General features: G+C 44.2%; 2 protein-coding genes across 4 annotated transcripts in view; both read left to right on the top strand.

Moving 5' to 3' along the window:
- The window catches only part of LOC6565360 (vinculin), a 10,090-nt gene extending 5,430 nt beyond the window's left edge, over positions 1 to 4,660 (top strand). For both annotated transcript variants that reach the window (XM_032737887.2, XM_032737888.2), the window contains exons 3-6: positions 824 to 3,014; positions 3,140 to 3,270; positions 3,331 to 3,729; positions 3,817 to 4,660. In XM_032737887.2, the coding sequence (XP_032593778.1) occupies positions 824 to 3,014; positions 3,140 to 3,270; positions 3,331 to 3,729; positions 3,817 to 3,924 (2,829 nt within the window). In that variant the 3' untranslated portion in view covers positions 3,925 to 4,660. The remainder of the gene's footprint in view (positions 1 to 823; positions 3,015 to 3,139; positions 3,271 to 3,330; positions 3,730 to 3,816) is intronic.
- Positions 4,661 to 6,741: 2,081 nt separating this feature from the next.
- On the top strand, positions 6,742 to 16,483 carry LOC6565359 (SET domain-containing protein SmydA-8). Of its 2 annotated transcripts, none has more exons than XM_032738175.1 (2): positions 6,742 to 7,821; positions 15,658 to 16,483. In XM_032738175.1, the coding sequence occupies exons 1-2, from the start codon at positions 6,922 to 6,924 to the stop codon at positions 16,093 to 16,095; spliced, it is 1,338 nt and encodes a 445-aa protein (XP_032594066.1). In that variant the 5' UTR covers positions 6,742 to 6,921; the 3' UTR covers positions 16,096 to 16,483. The 2 variants fall into 2 exon arrangements, with proteins under 2 accessions (XP_032594066.1, XP_032594065.1); XM_032738174.1 differs by lacking the exon at positions 6,742 to 7,821 and adding an exon at positions 11,345 to 12,576.
- Positions 16,484 to 17,591: the final 1,108 nt, after the last annotated feature.

Here is a 17,591-nt window from a genome sequence, read left to right as displayed (position 1 = left end):
AGAGAGGGACTTTTATTTTTTTCAAATCTAGTTCGATTTGTTTATATAGAAATCCATATAGGAATCGAAAATAAATACCAGAAACTAGCTGCTAAAAATATTGAGCTTGGTTTATTGTCAAATTTCCCTTCAAAAAGTGTGCAACACTCAAATATCGATCTCGATTATCGATCAAATGAAATAAACTTGACCTGCGGGGGGTATACAGATGGACAGATGGCTATATTGAATCGTCTGTTGTTCCTGATTAAGAATATATATATGCTTTATGGGGTCAGATATGCTTTCTTCTGCCTGTTTTAATGGGTTCAGGGTATTATAGTCATATGCAATTTGGAAACAAATTTGTCTCTAACAATCTTTAAAATTATAAAAATGTTCCTTTTCTTTGTAATTTAAAAGCGTATAAAAATAAAGTTCCTTTATCATTTAATCGTGTAGAAGCGCTTTATTAGCAAATGTATTTCGTAATTGAATCAAAATTTCATTGGAAATTTGTTTATGTTGTTTTTTTTGTTGTTTTTTAATTGGTATGTGGAAATCCATAAATTATTTTAATTTATTAATTTCTATGCGCTAGTGCGTGCTTGAAAGCACCTCAAAGCTTTAAGCCTGGCTAATTGGCATTTGTTGTCGAGCTTGAGAGCAAGCTTAAAGCTTGATCAATTGCAATCGGTTGATCTAGTTTTGCTCACTTGACCAGTTATCCCATGCGATCTTCAAAGCAGATTTAACAAATCTCTAGTTGTCCAATTGTGAATTGAACTCAACTGAAACTTGAACTCGAACTAATTGATCTAATATTTGTTGGTATGTTGGCTAGGTATCTCGCTTGGTTATCTTACACGAGGAGGCTGAGGATGGCAACGCGATGCCGGACCTTAGCCGGCCGGTCCAGGTGGTGTCGGCTGCGGTGGCGAATCTGGTGAAGGTGGGCCGCGAGACGATCAACAGCTCCGATGATAAGATACTGAGGCAGGATATGCCGTCGGCATTGCATCGCGTGGAGACTGCCTCGCAGTTGCTCGAGGAGGCTTCTGATATGTTGCGCACGGATCCCTATTCGGGGCCGGCGCGCAAGAAGCTGATTGAGGGAAGCCGCGGCATACTGCAGGGCACCTCCTCGCTGCTGCTCTGCTTCGACGAGAGCGAGGTGCGCAAGATCATACAGGAATGCAAGCGGGTGCTTGACTACCTGGCCGTTGCCGAGGTCATCGGCACCATGGAGGAGCTGGTGCAGTTCCTCAAGGATCTCTCGCCCTGCCTCAGCAAGGTGTCGCGTGAGGTCGGCGCCCGCGAAAAGGAGCTCACCCACCAAGTGCACAGCGAGATTCTGGTGCGCTGTCTCGATCAGGTCAAAACCCTAGCGCCCATATTAATCTGCAGTATGAAGGTCTACATACACATTGTCGAGCAGCAAGGCAAGGGCGCCGACGAGGCGGCCGAGAATCGCAATTATCTCTCCGGTCGCATGAGCGATGAACTGCAGGAGATTATACGCGTACTCCAGCTGACCACGTACGATGAGGACACCAGCGAACTGGACAATCTGACCGTGCTCAAGAAGCTCAGCAATGCGATTAGCAACAAAATGGAGCTGGCCAACGAGTGGCTGTCGAATCCCTATGCCCTGCGCGGCGGCGTTGGCGAGAAGGCACTGCGTCAGGTGATCGACAATGCCAACGAGATCTCTGAGCGTTGCCTGCCCCAGGACTCGTATCCCATACGCAAGCTGGCCGACGAGATCAGCGTCATGGCCAACAATTTGTGCGAGCTGCGTCACGATGGCAAGGGCAACTCACCCCAGGCGGTGGGCCTGGCCAATGCCATTCATGGCCGTCTCGGCGAGCTGCAGGGTCTGGTGCGACAGGCTGTGCTCGGCGTTGATAAGGCCGGTGTGCAGCAGACCGCGCATACGATTCAGGGTCGATTGGAGCAGGCGGTCAAATGGCTGCAGCATCCGGAGATCAATGATGGCGGCCTCGGCGAGCGTGCCATCAACCTGATTGTCGAGGAGGGACGTAAGGTAGCCGAGGGCTGTCCGGGCCATCAGAAGGCGGAGATAATGCAGCTGTGCGACGAAGTGGAGCGACTAAAGCGACAGGCAGCCGGCACTGGGCCGGCTGCCAAGCAGGCGGCCAAGCAGCTCACCCAGAAGCTCTACGAGCTGAAGGCGGCCGTCCAGAATGCGCTGGTCAATCGCATCGTGCAGGACTTTATGGATGTGAGCACGCCTCTCAAGCAGTTCACCGAGGCGGTTATGATGCCGGAGGGAACGCCCGGACGCGAGCAGAACTTCAATCAGAAGTCCAACAACCTGCAGGCCTTCAGCGATCGCGCCTCGAAAACGTCGCGCATGGTGGCGGCTGGTGGGGCATGTGGCAATAAGAAGATTGCTGAAATTCTGTTGTCATCGGCGGCACAGGTGGATTCGTTGACGCCGCAATTGATCAATGCCGGACGCATACGCATGAATTATCCGGCGAGCAAGGCGGCCGATGAGCATCTCCAGAATTTGAAGCAACAGTATGCGGATACGGTGCTGCGAATGCGGACACTCTGCGACCAGGCCACCGATCCGGCAGACTTTATCAAGACGTCCGAGGAGCAAATGCAGGTGTATGCCAAACTCTGCGAGGATGCCATCCATGCACGTCAGCCACAGAAGATGGTGGACAATACGTCGAACATAGCACGGCTCATCAATCGGGTGCTTCTCGTGGCCAAACAGGAGGCGGACAATTCCGAGGATCCCATCTTCACCGAGCGACTGAATGCCGCCGCCAGAAATCTGGAACGATCGCTGCCCGCTATGGTTGGCGACGCCAAATTGGTGGCCACCAATATCGCTGATCCCGCTGCGGCTGCCGCCTGGAAGAAATCATTCCAGCGTCTGCTCGGCGATGTGCGCGAGGTGCGTGACGCCATTGCACCACCGCAGCCGCCACCATTGCCCACATCGCTGCCACCGCCCATACCGGAACTGAGTGCCCTGCATCTATCCAATCAGAATGGTGCGTCTCAATACTTTCTCACATGCACTCAATCCAATTTGACTCATTTGCTTTCTCCCTCTCCCTCTATCCCTCTCTCTCTCTCTCTCTCTCTCTCTCTCTCTGTGTTTCTTTTTGTATGGCAGCGGAGCGTGCTCCACCGCGTCCACCACTGCCACGAGAGGGCTTGGCACCCGTGCGTCCACCACCCCCGGATACGGATGATGAGGATGAGGGCGTCTTCCGCGCCATGCCTCATGCCAATCAGCCTATACTTGTAAGTTAGCTCCACTTCGCATGCCTTTGGCTATTGTTTATATTTGATCTTTTCGGCCAGATTGCGGCTCGTGGCCTGCACCATGAAGTGCGCCAGTGGTCGTCCAAGGACAACGAGATCATTGCGGCGGCCAGGCGCATGGCCAAGCTAATGGCACGCCTCAGCGAACTGGTACTGTCCGATTCGAGTGGCAGCAAGCGTGAGCTCATTTCGACAGCCAAGAAGATCGCCGAGGCATCGGAGGATGTGACGCGACTGGCCAAGGAGCTGGCGCGCCAGTGCACGGATCGTCGCATTCGCACCAATCTGTTGCAGGTGTGCGAGCGCATTCCAACCATTGGCACCCAGCTCAAGATACTGTCCACGGTTAAGGCGACCATGCTAGGCGCCCAAGGATCCGATGAGGATCGCGAGGCAACCGAAATGCTCGTTGGCAATGCCCAGAATCTAATGCAGAGCGTGAGTAGAATTTAAACCAAACACATCTACCTAAGCTAATCACCTCTCTCTTTCTCCCCCATTTAACATCTCTCTCTCTCTCTCTAGGTGAAGGAAACGGTTCGCGCTGCCGAAGGTGCCAGCATCAAGATACGATCCGATCACACCAGCAATCGACTGCAATGGGTCCGTCGCCAGCCGTGGTATCAGTACTAGGCAATTAGGCTTTTGATAGAGTTATCCAACGTTCGTGCCTTGTGTAACATAAACTATACTAATCTTAAAACATTTGATGCTATTTTAATATTAATGCCCGTAATCCTCCCTCTAATTCCTCCAGCTACATTTATTTATTATGTGCTCTGCTTAAAAGAAATACCCAACTGCGAAACCCTTTTTACCACCACTCGAAAAATATGTTTATGTTTCTGTTTCTGTTTTGTTTTGTTTGGTTTCCTTTTTTCTCCATTTCTGTATTTATAAATTTAATGTTTAAGACGTGCAATAAATACATGTACATACATATATACATACACACACACAAACTCTCAATAATACACACACACACACACACACACATTCAGGTGCAATGTATATAAAGCAATCCAATTGAATATGTTGAGCAACATCCACAAAAACAAAAAACCTCACCACAACTAATCGTCAGTTGGTTCTTGTAGCTGCATTTACAGAGCCCCCAAAAAATCCCTCAAAATTGTTAATTGATCTTTGACTAACTTGAAAATGTGCGAATATACAAGTATACATGTCTTCATACTATATACACTATAACTACATGTATGTGTATATCGAGTGCCTAATTCACATTGTACTTGCATAGTTATAACTAGAAGTAGTAGCCCTTAACCAACTAAGCCTAAAATGATCAACGCGTTATGTGTCATGTTCAAGAAAAATAACTGAAATAAAATATATTTATCGAGTGTTACAATTCAATGTGGACACTTTATTTCGTATATTTTTACACATATATAGCTGATTATCGGCTGAACGTTGCTGAAATCATACGATTTGTGGAGCAAGCAAAAAATCCAAGTAAAAAAACATGGTGGTTCTTGTCGTGGATGCATTTGCAGCACCAGTGACGTAAATTAGGTTGTTGCATTGAGTAAATTGCCCTTACGCAAAATAAAAGATGTGGCATACTTTTAGGGGCGCACAGGCAACTAACAAATTGGCTACAAAACTGCCTCTTAAATCGGCCATATCCTTGTAATCTACAAGAAAGGATGTGGTGCAGTAGATTCGCAAGGAACTAACGAACTGCATTGAAGGATTACGTGCGTCATCTGTGAACCAGACTCTTGTAAAAATTGTGCTCACAAGGCGATTGAAATCATCTCGGAAGTAACAAAAACATTGCGGATGTCCTTCGGTCAGTTAGTAGTTCTGGTGAAAATTAATTGTTTAACATAGAACTTGCCATGCTCTAGAAGGCTATGGCAATTTTATCTTCCTGCTTGCTCTACCTAAAGTTCAAAGGACACTTGTGTCATTTTTCTCAAACATTTTTTTCTACACCTCAAATTTGTGAATGTCAATCGATTTGGCCGGATAGTTATATAGTTATATAAACGACTAAGATAGGCAACAATTGTTGACAAGTTTGTTGTGAAATGAATCAAATATATTTTTAAAATTGTTTAAATATTCAAATTGTACTCTTCTACAAGCCGACAGCAATAAATAGGTTTTTATATTCTTGGGTTTTTGCATGTCATATTTTCCAGAAACATTGCTAAAAGGGAAATATATAATTACATTGCACAGTGAAGTGAAGCACTTGACATGGCGTATGCGTAATTTGCTGGTGACACAGTTGCCTTGTCGCCCTGCGTATACGCAACGTAATCCGATAGCGCAGCACAAGAGTGTTGCAGCAAACGTGCTGCTTGCTTTTAGGCGGCTGACTGTGCGGCATCCAATTTGCTTATCGCTAACAGCCAACCCCCAACCCCCAACCACAACCCCCATCCACATCTCTACCACCCGCCTGCAGTCAAAGGCAACTGGAAAATGTGGAAATTGGAGAGGCCAGTTCAGCTAGCTGCTCGCTCGCTTCGAGTGAGGCAAACTAATAATAGACAACTGCCTGCTGCCTGCTGCCTCCATGCCTCGGGTTGAACATCGTGCAGAGCGCAGCGGATACTGAAGTACAGTAGTCACTCACGCGCCATAGAATCGTAATTTTCAATGCATGAATTGCATTATTTTCTTTTCAAACTTCACAAGTATGTGCTTGCTGAGAATATTTAATTTATGCATTGAAGGCGACTGCTTCAATTCCTTAAAGTTGTATTTATATATTTTTTGAATGATTTCGATGAGTCAAAAATTATATAGTTATTTCTACTCGACAGCTCTCTCATAATAAACCGTTAAGTGTCGTTGTCAGATCAGATATTATAAAAGCTGCTATATAAACTGAATGTCCAAGCCTTAACTTCCATCTTTCTACTACGCTAATATTTATTATTTGCCCGTGTTTTTTCTTACACTTCGGTATATAATAGAATTTGGTAAGAACCCCTTTCGAATTGATCAAACGGAATAGGTATTTAATTTTTGTATTCATTGGTTTTTTCAGTTTGATATAGAAAAATAATATTAGTAATCTGAATTGTGCTGATATTAAAATAATTATTTTGAATGCATTGCAAATGCAAAATAAAGAAAATCTAAATTTGATACTTATTTTTTCTGCCATTCTTAAACACTTTTGAATACGTATTTTGAATAATATTTTTGTATATATGTATGTGCATAATCCTTCATCTGCTGTATATACTGTTGGAGAGGCAAGAGCTGCAAATTGTTTTAAAAATTATATAGCGCTGGAGCGGAAGCATTCCAATTGCCGAGGTAGCACTGTAGTGAGATAACTAGAAATTGAGATACTCAGATGTTGTGATATAATCAGAGCGAGCCGTGGTATCAACCGCATCGACATCGACATCGACATCAACATCGCCAAGATCAGCCACATCGGCAGAATTGGGAACGCGTCAGTTGCGATTCGATTATCGAGAGAGTGAGAAAGGTTGATTCGATTCAATTCGATTCGGTTCGATTCGGTTCGGTTCGCTTTGACTTGGTTCGATTTTATGCGATTCGCTTGTGAACACCCCCTCCCCACCGCACAATAACACAAACAAAGAAACAAATCCAAATTGAAGTGAATTGAGTGCGGAAATGTCGCAGCAGCTGACGCAGGCAGTGCCACAGATGGCGATAAGCGCCTCCACGCAGGAGCTGGCCACTTTAATCGATGAGCATTTGGGTGCATTGCGTGCGGAGTCGCCATCGTATCGTGTTGCCGACTCTCCTATTTCGGGGCGTGGCATCTTTGCTCTGCGCGATATTGCTAAGGGGGAGCTAATCTTTCGCGAGCACACACTTCTCGTGGGGCCAACGGCGCATCGTGGACGCAATCTGCGCACTTGCACCCAATGCTATGGCCAGCCACCCGGCGACAGCGATGCTTCCGCCCTCTGTCCCGCCGGCTGTGGCCTGCCCGTCTGCGGCAATTGTGCGTCCTCGACGCGGCACACGCCCGAATGCCAGCTGTTCCGCAAGTGGCAGCCAAAGGAAGCAACAAAGGCCGGTATTGAGCCGCAGGCACTGCGCATCCTCAGCGTGGTGCGCTGCTTCTTCCTCAACGAGCCGCAGCGGAAGCTCCTCTACGCAATGCAGGCGAATGCGGATCGATATTACATTCGCGAGGTGGAGCGTGCCGCGGAGTGCTTTGAGCAGTTCCCACGCGACCCGGAATTGCTGGAGTACTTCTATCGCACCGTCTGCGCCTTCAATACGAACGCCTTCGAGAGCCGATTCCACATCGATGGCCAAGAGGTGGTGGCACGTGCTCTCTTCCCTCTTGCCGGCCTGCTCAACCACCAGTGTACGCCGAATGCGGCCCATCACTTTGAGGATGGGGAAACGATTGTGGTGACGGCAACGGAGCGGATACCAATGGGCGCCGAGATTACCATGTCCTATGCAAAGCTCCTCTGGTCGACGCTGGCGCGCAAAATGTTTCTCGGCATGACGAAGCACTTCATGTGCCGATGTCCGCGCTGTCAGGATCCAACGGTGAGCTAACTAACCATATCAACCGTTATTCTACAGCTCTACGCCATGTGTAGATAGATTCCTATTCCTATGCTTCCTCCTCCCTCCCCTCTCATTCAAGCAGCGCATTTCAGTGTGTCGCAATCAACGTGCTCCTCACACACCAAAATAGCAACAGATCTATATCTGTATCTGTATCAGAATCTGAATCTGTATCTGTATCTGTATCTGTATCTGTATCTGTATCTATAGCTGCAACTGTATGTGGGGCAATAGATACATGCGATGCGCGTAATTATGCATTTCGAGATCAATGAATCGTTTCGTTTCGTTTCCTTTCTTTTTTTTTGTTTATATATATACTATATCTATACTATATCTCTGCACTCGGTACTCACTTGGTTTCCAGGTTCATTCACCTGTGTGTCCATCAACACTGCGAAATGAATTGATTTATGGCCCATTTGAGCCAATTGCTGTCTGCAGTGGCTAAATTGAAATTCAAATTCTACTGGCAGCTTCCAATCAGCAAATTAATTAGTACACAATGCTAAAGTGATTATTAACTTGATAAACACAACGGGGCAGAGCGACAAGACTTACTTCTTATAATAATAATATATGAATAGTTTATTTGTTCATTCTGCGCAGATGATAAGCAAATCATTAACACGAAAAGTGAATTCAAAAGAAAGCCGCTTTGGCAAGTGAATGAATGCGAAACGATCACAAACATATGAAACTGCCTACGGGGACATCTCTTGGCGACGAGAGACATGACAGACTCGAGTACTCGTAAAACACTGTTCCCATTCTCTTTCATTCAAGAAAATGATAAAACAAATGCTCTGAATGACAACTTGTTGCATGTGCCAACATCAACATCAACATCAGCATCAGCATCGACATTTTTTCGGCTTTGCTCTCGCTTTTGCCCACTTTCTCTTTGCTTTTGCTCTTGTTAAATATTTTGAATGAACGAATATGCCCCGCAACTGACATCAACCCCCTCCAAATCAGTACACCCCCCCGTCCCCCACTGTTCACTGTACTTGTGTCACATGGCATGTCATAATGCATATTCCCATGGGCCTGGGCAAGTTGCCAGGTTAAGAGCTAATGGAGGCCCAAACTAGTTCAAGTACAAATACACACGCACACAATCAGAGAGTGACACACACACACACACACATACATACTCGCACACACAGTCAGTTTGGTGTGCTCATGCACGCACATTCGGCACGCCAGGGGGCGCTGTTGTTGTAAATCTTTGGCTTTTGGTCAGAAAACGCGACACATGCGAGACCACATATGCACATACATATATACACACAGACACACAGCCACACAGACACACAGACAGACGGACAGACAGACAGACAGACAGACAGTTAGACGTATGTATCAAAACTCAACTGACGTGCTTCCCGATTCAAATGAAATGTGAAAAAAGGGTATATTCAAACAGGCATAATGTAAGTATGAGCTGAAAGGAATGGATATCCGATATCTTCTAAAAATAGAGTAAATATTTGCATTTAAAAATTGTATTTTATTCGTTACTCTTAAATCATTTTACTAATGAATTAATGTATTGCTTATGAATTTCTTCTTGTATCTTTAAGACTTTTAAGTAAAATTGTTCCATTAGAAATTAATGATGAAATTAAGATGATTCCGATAAATGCTCTGTTTTACAAGATTCACAAAAAAACCCACAAGTTTTCGGAATAGAGGTTCGATTCATTTCGAAAAAATAAACCAGAAAAAACCAAAAATAACCATTCGATATACAGCTTGAATATGTTTGCATTTATTTTGATATGATAAGTTATTGACTCAATTCAGGTCTGGCTACAGGGTATCTGCCTATAGAACATTCTTACTTGTTGCTTATAACGTTTCATATTTTTCTTGTTGGATTTCATTGGTATGTTAAATATAAATTTTGTGCAGAAATATTCTATTCAGAATGAAAACTGAAAAACAAATTGTTGTTTGTTTGTGGTTTAAATTTGGTATTTGTTTTTCTTTTTCATTCTTTTTTAATGCTTTCTTGTTGGTATTGCTATTTAATATGTTTGCTTATACATACATCAAGTGTGGAACACTTCTCAGAGTATTCTCAGTTGCCGAACCTAGTATTGATAAACCTGGGCCAGCTGAAACTGGACGTAGAATTGAGGGTGAGAGTGATGGCGAGGGGCGAGGGGCGAGTGTCGACGGTCGAAGGTCGACGGTGAGGGTTAAGCGTGTAATATTTTTTTGCTGGTTCACGGACAAAGTCAAAAACTGTGAAATAAATAATAAAATAACAACTGATTTAGGGCGAACATTTTTCTTAAATTTTTTTTCTAGGTTGCGCGTATACGCAATGTGTGTGTGTGTCTGGTTTTTTGTTTTTTTTTTTTGTTTGGTGACAATGTGTGCCAGTCACCTGCAGCAAACCTGGTCACGTGTCATGTGATGTTGTTCGGCCTGATGATGCCATTTGGCTGTTGGCCATTGTCAGGGCCGCGGCACGCAATCAGCTTGGGGATGTCCTAATTTATGTGGCGGCAGCACGCAGCGCCAGAGAAACGAAGAAGTGGCAAGCTAAAAAGGAAGGAAGGAGGAAGCAAGGTAAGTGAAATCCCTAACGCGTGCCACGCCCACAAAGCACTGCGAGAAGGCAAATGGGGGGGCGGTGTGTGGTGTGTGGTGGGAATTGCTGCGACTGCAACAGCGGTTTTGGGGGACCGCCTTTCAGCGGAAGCCGCAAAAGCGACGACGACGACGACGATATCACCACGTGCCGCCTGGTTCTTGGCCAGGGCTGAAAGCTGTGAGTTGTGGCGGCTATTGTAGTTGTACACGTCGACATTTTGTATTTATAGGCGGCTCACAACCGCAGCGCTAAGGCAAGGCAAGAGGAGCTTGGGTTTTTGGGAGGGTTGAGGAGGGGATGGGAGAGGAGGGGCGTCATACAAAATACAAATTGAAATGACAAATCGAAATGAGTGAAAAAGCAAAAGACAGTTGTTAAAGCTATAGAGGGTACGTGGAGGGGAGGTGGTCGATTATAAAGGGGAAGAGGAGGGAGGTGTTGCTGTGTGTGTGTGTGTGTGTGTGTGTGTGTGTGTGTGTGTGTGTGTGTGTGTGGCATGTTCGTCAGCACGGCATGTGGTTGTCATGCGTTGTTGTTTGTTGTTTCTTGTTGTTGTTGTATTGAATCCAATTGAATGCAACAGAAAATTGAATAAGAGTCAACAGCAAAAGCGTAAGCGGCTTTACTATGTGTATATATGTATATATATATATATATGTGTGCGTGTGTATGTGTGTGTGTGTGCGTCGCGCCTTGGAAAATCATATTTCTTGTCGCTGCTGCTGTTGCCTCTAATTTGTATGTGTGTGTGTGTGTGTGTGTGTTTTTGTTTTTTTTTACTAGTTGCGTTTAATGCTCTCTGAGGGCGTCGCAGTCGGTGTCGCCGTCGCCGCCACCATCGACGTCGACGTCGCTGCCCAGCGCTCGCCTGGTCTGGTCTTTGTCGCCTAGTCGCCAGTTTGCCAGTTTGCGAGTTGGCAGTTGTGAGTCGCCAGCGTCGCCTTCATCACACGCTAAACACACACACCAAACCCAAACAAGAAAAAAATCGTCGCGTCGCGTCGCGTTTTGCGTTTCGTCTCGTTTTCGTTACGTTTGTCGTCGTCGTCTTGCCGATCCTGCCCAGAGCGAGATAGCGAGAGGTAGAGAGTGAGAGAGAGAGAGAGAGGGAGAGAAAGCTAGTGTGTGTGTGTGTGTGTGTGTGTGTGCGAGTGTGTGTGTGTGCTAGAATGACGGCACGCATGAATACGACGGCAACAATGGTGGCCCATATGGCGCCCAGTCGGCATACAACGCCCGAGCAGCTGGCCCGGCTCATCGATGTGCATTTGGGTGAGCTGCGCGAGGAGCAGCCCAACTGGATGCTGGCGCCATCGCCAGTTGCCGGACGTGGTGTGTTTGCGACACGTGACATTGCCGCCGGCGAGCTGATATTTCGCGAGCACGCCTTGGTTGTGGGTCCGACTGCGCGGAAGGGTTCCCAACTGAATACGTGCGTCTGCTGCCACCAGCTGTTGTCCGCCAAGCGGTTCCTCTGCCCGCATCTGTGTACGCTGCCCGTGTGCGCTGAGTGCGCCGATTCGGAGTCGCATCGCAATGAGTGCGCTCACTTTCAGCGCTGGCATCCCAAGGAACTCGACGAACAGGTGCAGCCGGATGTGAACGGTGCGCCAGCGGATGCTGATAAAATGGATGTGGTGAATCCGCTCTCGCTGCGCATTTTGACGGCGGTGCGCGTTTTCTATTTGAGCAAGGAGCAGCGTGCTCTGGTGGATGCCATGCAGGCGAATGCCGAGCGTGGCTATCGCCAGGAGATCATCAAGGCGGCGCAATGTTTTCGCAAATTCCCAACCACAGACAAACCGTTCATGGATCAGTTGTTCCGCGTAGTCGGTGTCCTCAATACGAACGCTTTCGAGGCACCATGCCGCGTCGACACCCACGAGACGCTGCTGCGCGGCCTCTTCCCGCTGACGGCGATCATGAACCACGAGTGCACGCCCAATGCCAGCCACTACTTTGAGAACGGGCGTCTGGCGGTGGTGCGGGCGGCACGGGCGATACCCAAGGGTGGCGAGATAACCACCACCTACACCAAGATCCTCTGGAGCAATCTCACGCGCGGCATTTTCCTCAAGATGACCAAGTACTTTGTGTGTAACTGCGACAGATGCAACGACAACTCTGTGAGTAGACCCATCCACTACCCGCTATTCGTCGTCCGAGATCCCTAAGTCAAAACGATTACATCTGCTATTTGCTGAGACTCTTTATCTTGGAAAAGTGCCATGTTTCATTTCAAGTTGTGTGCTTTCCTTTTAAATGATTTGGCGATTAAAGGCAAGCATTGATTTGATCAATTTTAGTAAGCAGATAATTAGAATAGAATCAGAATAGTGTGGAAGATATGAACCTTAGTTGCATTAAGACTTATAGCAGATATGTATATGTATATAGACATATTGCTTTTGATGAGAACGATAAGCCTTCAATCGGATTCAATCCGATGATAAGCTGCGGCTCTTATAATAAGTTTTGAAGCTATTTTCAATAACTAACTTTGGTAATCAGATGAACTCATAAACATTGCTTACAAATCACTTTTCTAAGTTTTTAAAAACAAGCTGAAAATTTGAAAAAATGATTATGAAAAGTTGAATGCTTTTGCGAGTGGATGAGTGACAATTCATTAGATCTTACCAATAGCCAGTCTATGAACAGAGAGTAAAAGCAAACTCTATTTAAACTAAGAACAAATTGTTCATTAAATGTTACAAGAATTAGTTCTATATTTGTACAAGAAAACTTATATCTGATTTAATTAAATTTATTGCCTGATAATAATGTAACTCTTCTAACTGAAAGCTTGTGTAATTTTATCGTAGCTCTCCTCAAGATTTTAGTTCCGTGCTCAATGGGATGCCACTTGATAGACTGAATGAAGTAAATGATTTAGGTTTACTTCTCGATCCAAAGTTAAAATTCGATCGTCATTGTAAATGCACTGTCAACAAAGCCTTTCAAGATCTCGGTTTATTTGTTAACCCTTATACGACCAAGATACTTTTCACTTCTCTTGAACGTCTAATTCTGGAATACGGATCTTGTGTGTGGTCTGCTCAATGTCCGATTCGCCAGAGTAGAGTCTGTGCAGATTAGTTTCTTACTTGTTGCTCTTCGTCGCTATGAAAGGGGTGCACTGCCTCCATACACCGATAATTTAATTTAATTTTTCTTTTCCCTTTAGACCGTCTCGTTATTTCTTCGCACTTTTTCTTCATCGTTGTCCCACTAATTATTCCTTGCATGAGCACAATTTAATGATTGCAATAGACTCTATCATATAATCCATTCAGCATCATCCATTTCTATATTTAAAAACTCAATTTTAATCGTCCTGTCTCGTGAATACATTTTTCGAATGGTGGCACTTAACTAATTCATAGTAACTATTTTTTTTTTGGTCTGATTGGGTTTTTTCTGCGTTTTCCGCAACTCATGCAACAAATGTTGGACCATTTGGCATTCATTTTTTAATTAAAATTTTATTTTAAATTGTATCTTTAATATTATTCAATTCATATTGTTATTGTTATTGTATTTTTTCTGTCGACTGACTTTAGTTGACATTAGATAAATGAAAACATTTTCTTTTAAATTTAGTGAAATCCGTTTTCCAACCTAATTACGATCAAACTAATTTTTACCATGCCAAAATCCTATCACTTATTATTGAATCTTATTTAACACATTGTTGAGTAAAAATGATTGATTTTTAATTAGGGCTGCAACTTTTTTCTCACTAATAAAAAGTTGAGTTTATGTGAGTAAATGTGCTTAGAGCTTTTGTATACGCTCGATGTATGTAAGAGATCATTAAGTACAATATTTAAATTATAAAGACTCGTTTCCGATTCGCTTTTGGGGAAAATTGTTTCCTGGAAAAATTGGCTCACAACGACCATTCACATTGTGGGATCGATCCGAAGGTTTGTTGAGATTGAGACCCTGGGAATGGTCATCTCTAGACAGCCAAAAAACAATTATTGGAATTTCTGAAATGTGAAATGTGCCTGTGTCTCTCAAGAAAATCTTTGAATAGAATCTGCAGCGGCGTGTGAGTGTTTGAATACATGTTGTGTCCGTGTGTATTATGTGTGATGAGCAAATATGCTCATCAAAATTATATCGCGCTCTCTACCTTATATCTATATACATATCTTTTGGATTAGATGAATAATAGCATTTGGCAGCGACATGACAAAAATGCGCTTAATTAGATTAGTTGTATGACTTTTGCATGAACTTGCTCTGATGATGCAGAACTGGCCCGCAGACCCCGTAGAGCCCCGCCGACCCGCTTACACACGTATTCCTCATATACACACAACTAACCTGTAAGTAGTTTGAGGCCGTGAGCGGGAACATGAGCGTGAGCTCATTAGTGCAACATGACCAGACCCAGACCCAGACCAAGAACCACAACACTGACAACTAAGCGGCACAGACACCTAAGACAGCTGCTGCTGCTGCTGGCGCTCGGGGATGGAGGGATGCGGATTGGGGATGGATGTTGGGTTGGATTGTGTTGGGCATTTTCGAACATGAATGACATGTCCGTCCACGCCACCGCCCCCGCCCCGCCCCACTATATCAATACTATAGTGCATCCATCAGAGTCGCTATGTCGGGTTATGCAAATGACGCCGCCGAATACAAAGGCATACAAGCAGCAAAATAACTAAAAATGAATATATGAGTGGTCAGAACAGGTGGACATGTGCGGCTACTTAATGCTTTTCAATTTTTGAGTTGGCTGAGTTTCTGTTAAAAAATTAAAATGTTATTATTAGGAGCACATGGGTATCTACTTGTAAGCCGAACTGATTTGTTCCACAAGTGTCTGATTTTCCATGTTCCTATCTTTATATGCCGGACGTTGCAGCAGCTTAATGACTAAAATAGCTATTATAACAAGCAACAATAAGGTCAACATGATATATTTAAAGCTATATAATGCGGAAATTTTTTGAATGAACCGAAAAAGAAAATATTACAATGCGGGGACAGCGTTGGAAATGATCATTGCCAAGAACTTGTATTCGAAGAACAACCAGTTCCAGTGCAGCAAAAAAAAAAAAACCGTATTCCTCTCTAGCCATCGATGCCGATTATATTTTCTTTCCCAATAAAAAAAAAATGGGTATCTCTTTTAAAAACTCACTTGAAACTCAGTCTGATTTGCATTGCACTCGTCTCGTTTACAGGAGAATGGAACCTATTTGGCGGCGCTGTTCTGCCGGGAGCAGGGCTGCAAGGGGCTGGTGATACCCGTGCAGACGAAGACACTGCAGCCAGACTGGCGCTGCCTCAGCTGTGAGAATGTATTCCCACACTCAAAGATGGCCCGCTATCAGGACTTTGCCCTCAACACGATCAACAATCGGATTAACACGTGCAGTGTTCGCGACATGATACATTTCATCAATGATCTGTGTCCGCGGTTTTGTCCGCCCTCCAACTATGTGCTCATCGAGGCCAAGCTCAACGTCATCTGGCGCATGACACGACTGGGCGCCGAGGAGTACTCGCCGGAGGAGCTGGCCCACAAGGATCGATATCGCGAGGAGATTCTGGCTATATTACATAAGCTTGGCGCTGGCGAGTGTACACTGAAGAAGCTCATCAATGAGGAGATCAAGTGACCTAATCCAGTGGGAGCCGACAGTTGACCGACCCCTCACCCAACTATGTGTGTGTCTGATTGTGTATGTGTCTGTTCGTGTATGTGTGTTAGTGTGTGTTAGTTGGGTCAGCTGTTGGCAATTGAGTTGTGGTATCTAGTGAAAAGTGTTTTTTTTTCCCCTCTATTTTGTAATCACTTAAGGAATACAATAAAAATCGAGCTCTTAACAAAAACATCGCTGCCAACAGTGTTCCACAGGATACCTTCTTCCCCTACCCCCATACCCCCTCCTTCGCTGCTCTCCCAAAATCAACATCAGCGCAATACTTCCCTCCTTTGTCAATGTTCAAGACATATTTGTGGCAGCTGTCATGAGCTCAACCGAAAAATCGAATGGCAGAAACCAACTCAAATGGGATTCTCGCTTGTGTGAAAGTCGAAATGTTTTCGATTTAGAAATCTTGTCATTTGTCATTTCGATTAAAATAGAATCTCACAACGAGCACTCAAATATTTATGGTTATGTAAGTACTTCATTCAAATTTGTCGAATAATTCCAATTTGGATTTGGCAGTTAACAAATCGAAATCCAAAGTCTAACAATATTTTAAGAGTGTTTCCAAAAACAAAAAAAATATATATATATATATATATTCATATATAGAATGGCTCAATCTGGACAGAGCAATGTGAATAAAGTAAGACATTGACTTGGAGCTTTAGACTGAACCAATTGAATCGTGGGGATCTGCTTCGATATACACTCCGCGAAATTCGATTAATTATGGTGCTAAAAACTGTACCATCCCTCAGGGGTTTTTGTTTACACATTTAATAATGGTGCTTCGTCTTCTTCTTCACTGCATAACGTTTGTCAAAGAAAATAGGGCGTTATACGAAAGTTCCTTGAATGGGATAATAAAGTATACATATTTATTTAATATTTTTCAGGTAAAAATAAATTAGAAGCATACAAAAATTTGAAATGGCAGAGAAAAAACACTCTAACCTGAGGATATAGCTAAGATGTTTGCTTGCAAGGGTACTGGAATGAGCAACAGACAAATATAAATTAAATTATGTCGAGCGGCATCAGCAGATGATGACATGTTCAAATTAAAAGAAAACTACAACAAATAATGCCAAAAAAACAACATCTGCAATCCTATGGGCTGGTCTGGATAAAAATGATACGGCATATAAAATTATATTTGATTTAGGGTTAAAAATATCGCAACATAGTATTCATGAAATTTTATCAAGTAGTGATCCATTGGTTTGGAAGAAAATATGGTCAAAGCACATTAAATGTTGCAAAAGAACACATATCTTGGACAAAGAGTGGCAAAATGTGGTACTTTTTGGTGAGAAAAAATTTAACTTCGGTGATTTAAACGGTTTAAATGATTACTGGCAAGATTTAACCAAGTCTGAGAGATTTTTCCCTACTTGAAGCTGTGGCGGTGCTTCACTTATGATCTGGGCTGCATTCAGTCATCACAAGAGGTCCCCGAT

The sequence above is a fragment of the Drosophila grimshawi genome, unplaced genomic scaffold, assembly GCF_018153295.1.
Source record: "Drosophila grimshawi isolate 15287-2541.00 unplaced genomic scaffold, ASM1815329v1 contig_1006, whole genome shotgun sequence".
Taxonomy (NCBI): domain Eukaryota; kingdom Metazoa; phylum Arthropoda; class Insecta; order Diptera; family Drosophilidae; genus Drosophila; species Drosophila grimshawi.
The sequence above is the reverse complement of the archived record's forward strand: the minus strand, read 5'-3'. Positions and strand labels throughout refer to the sequence as shown.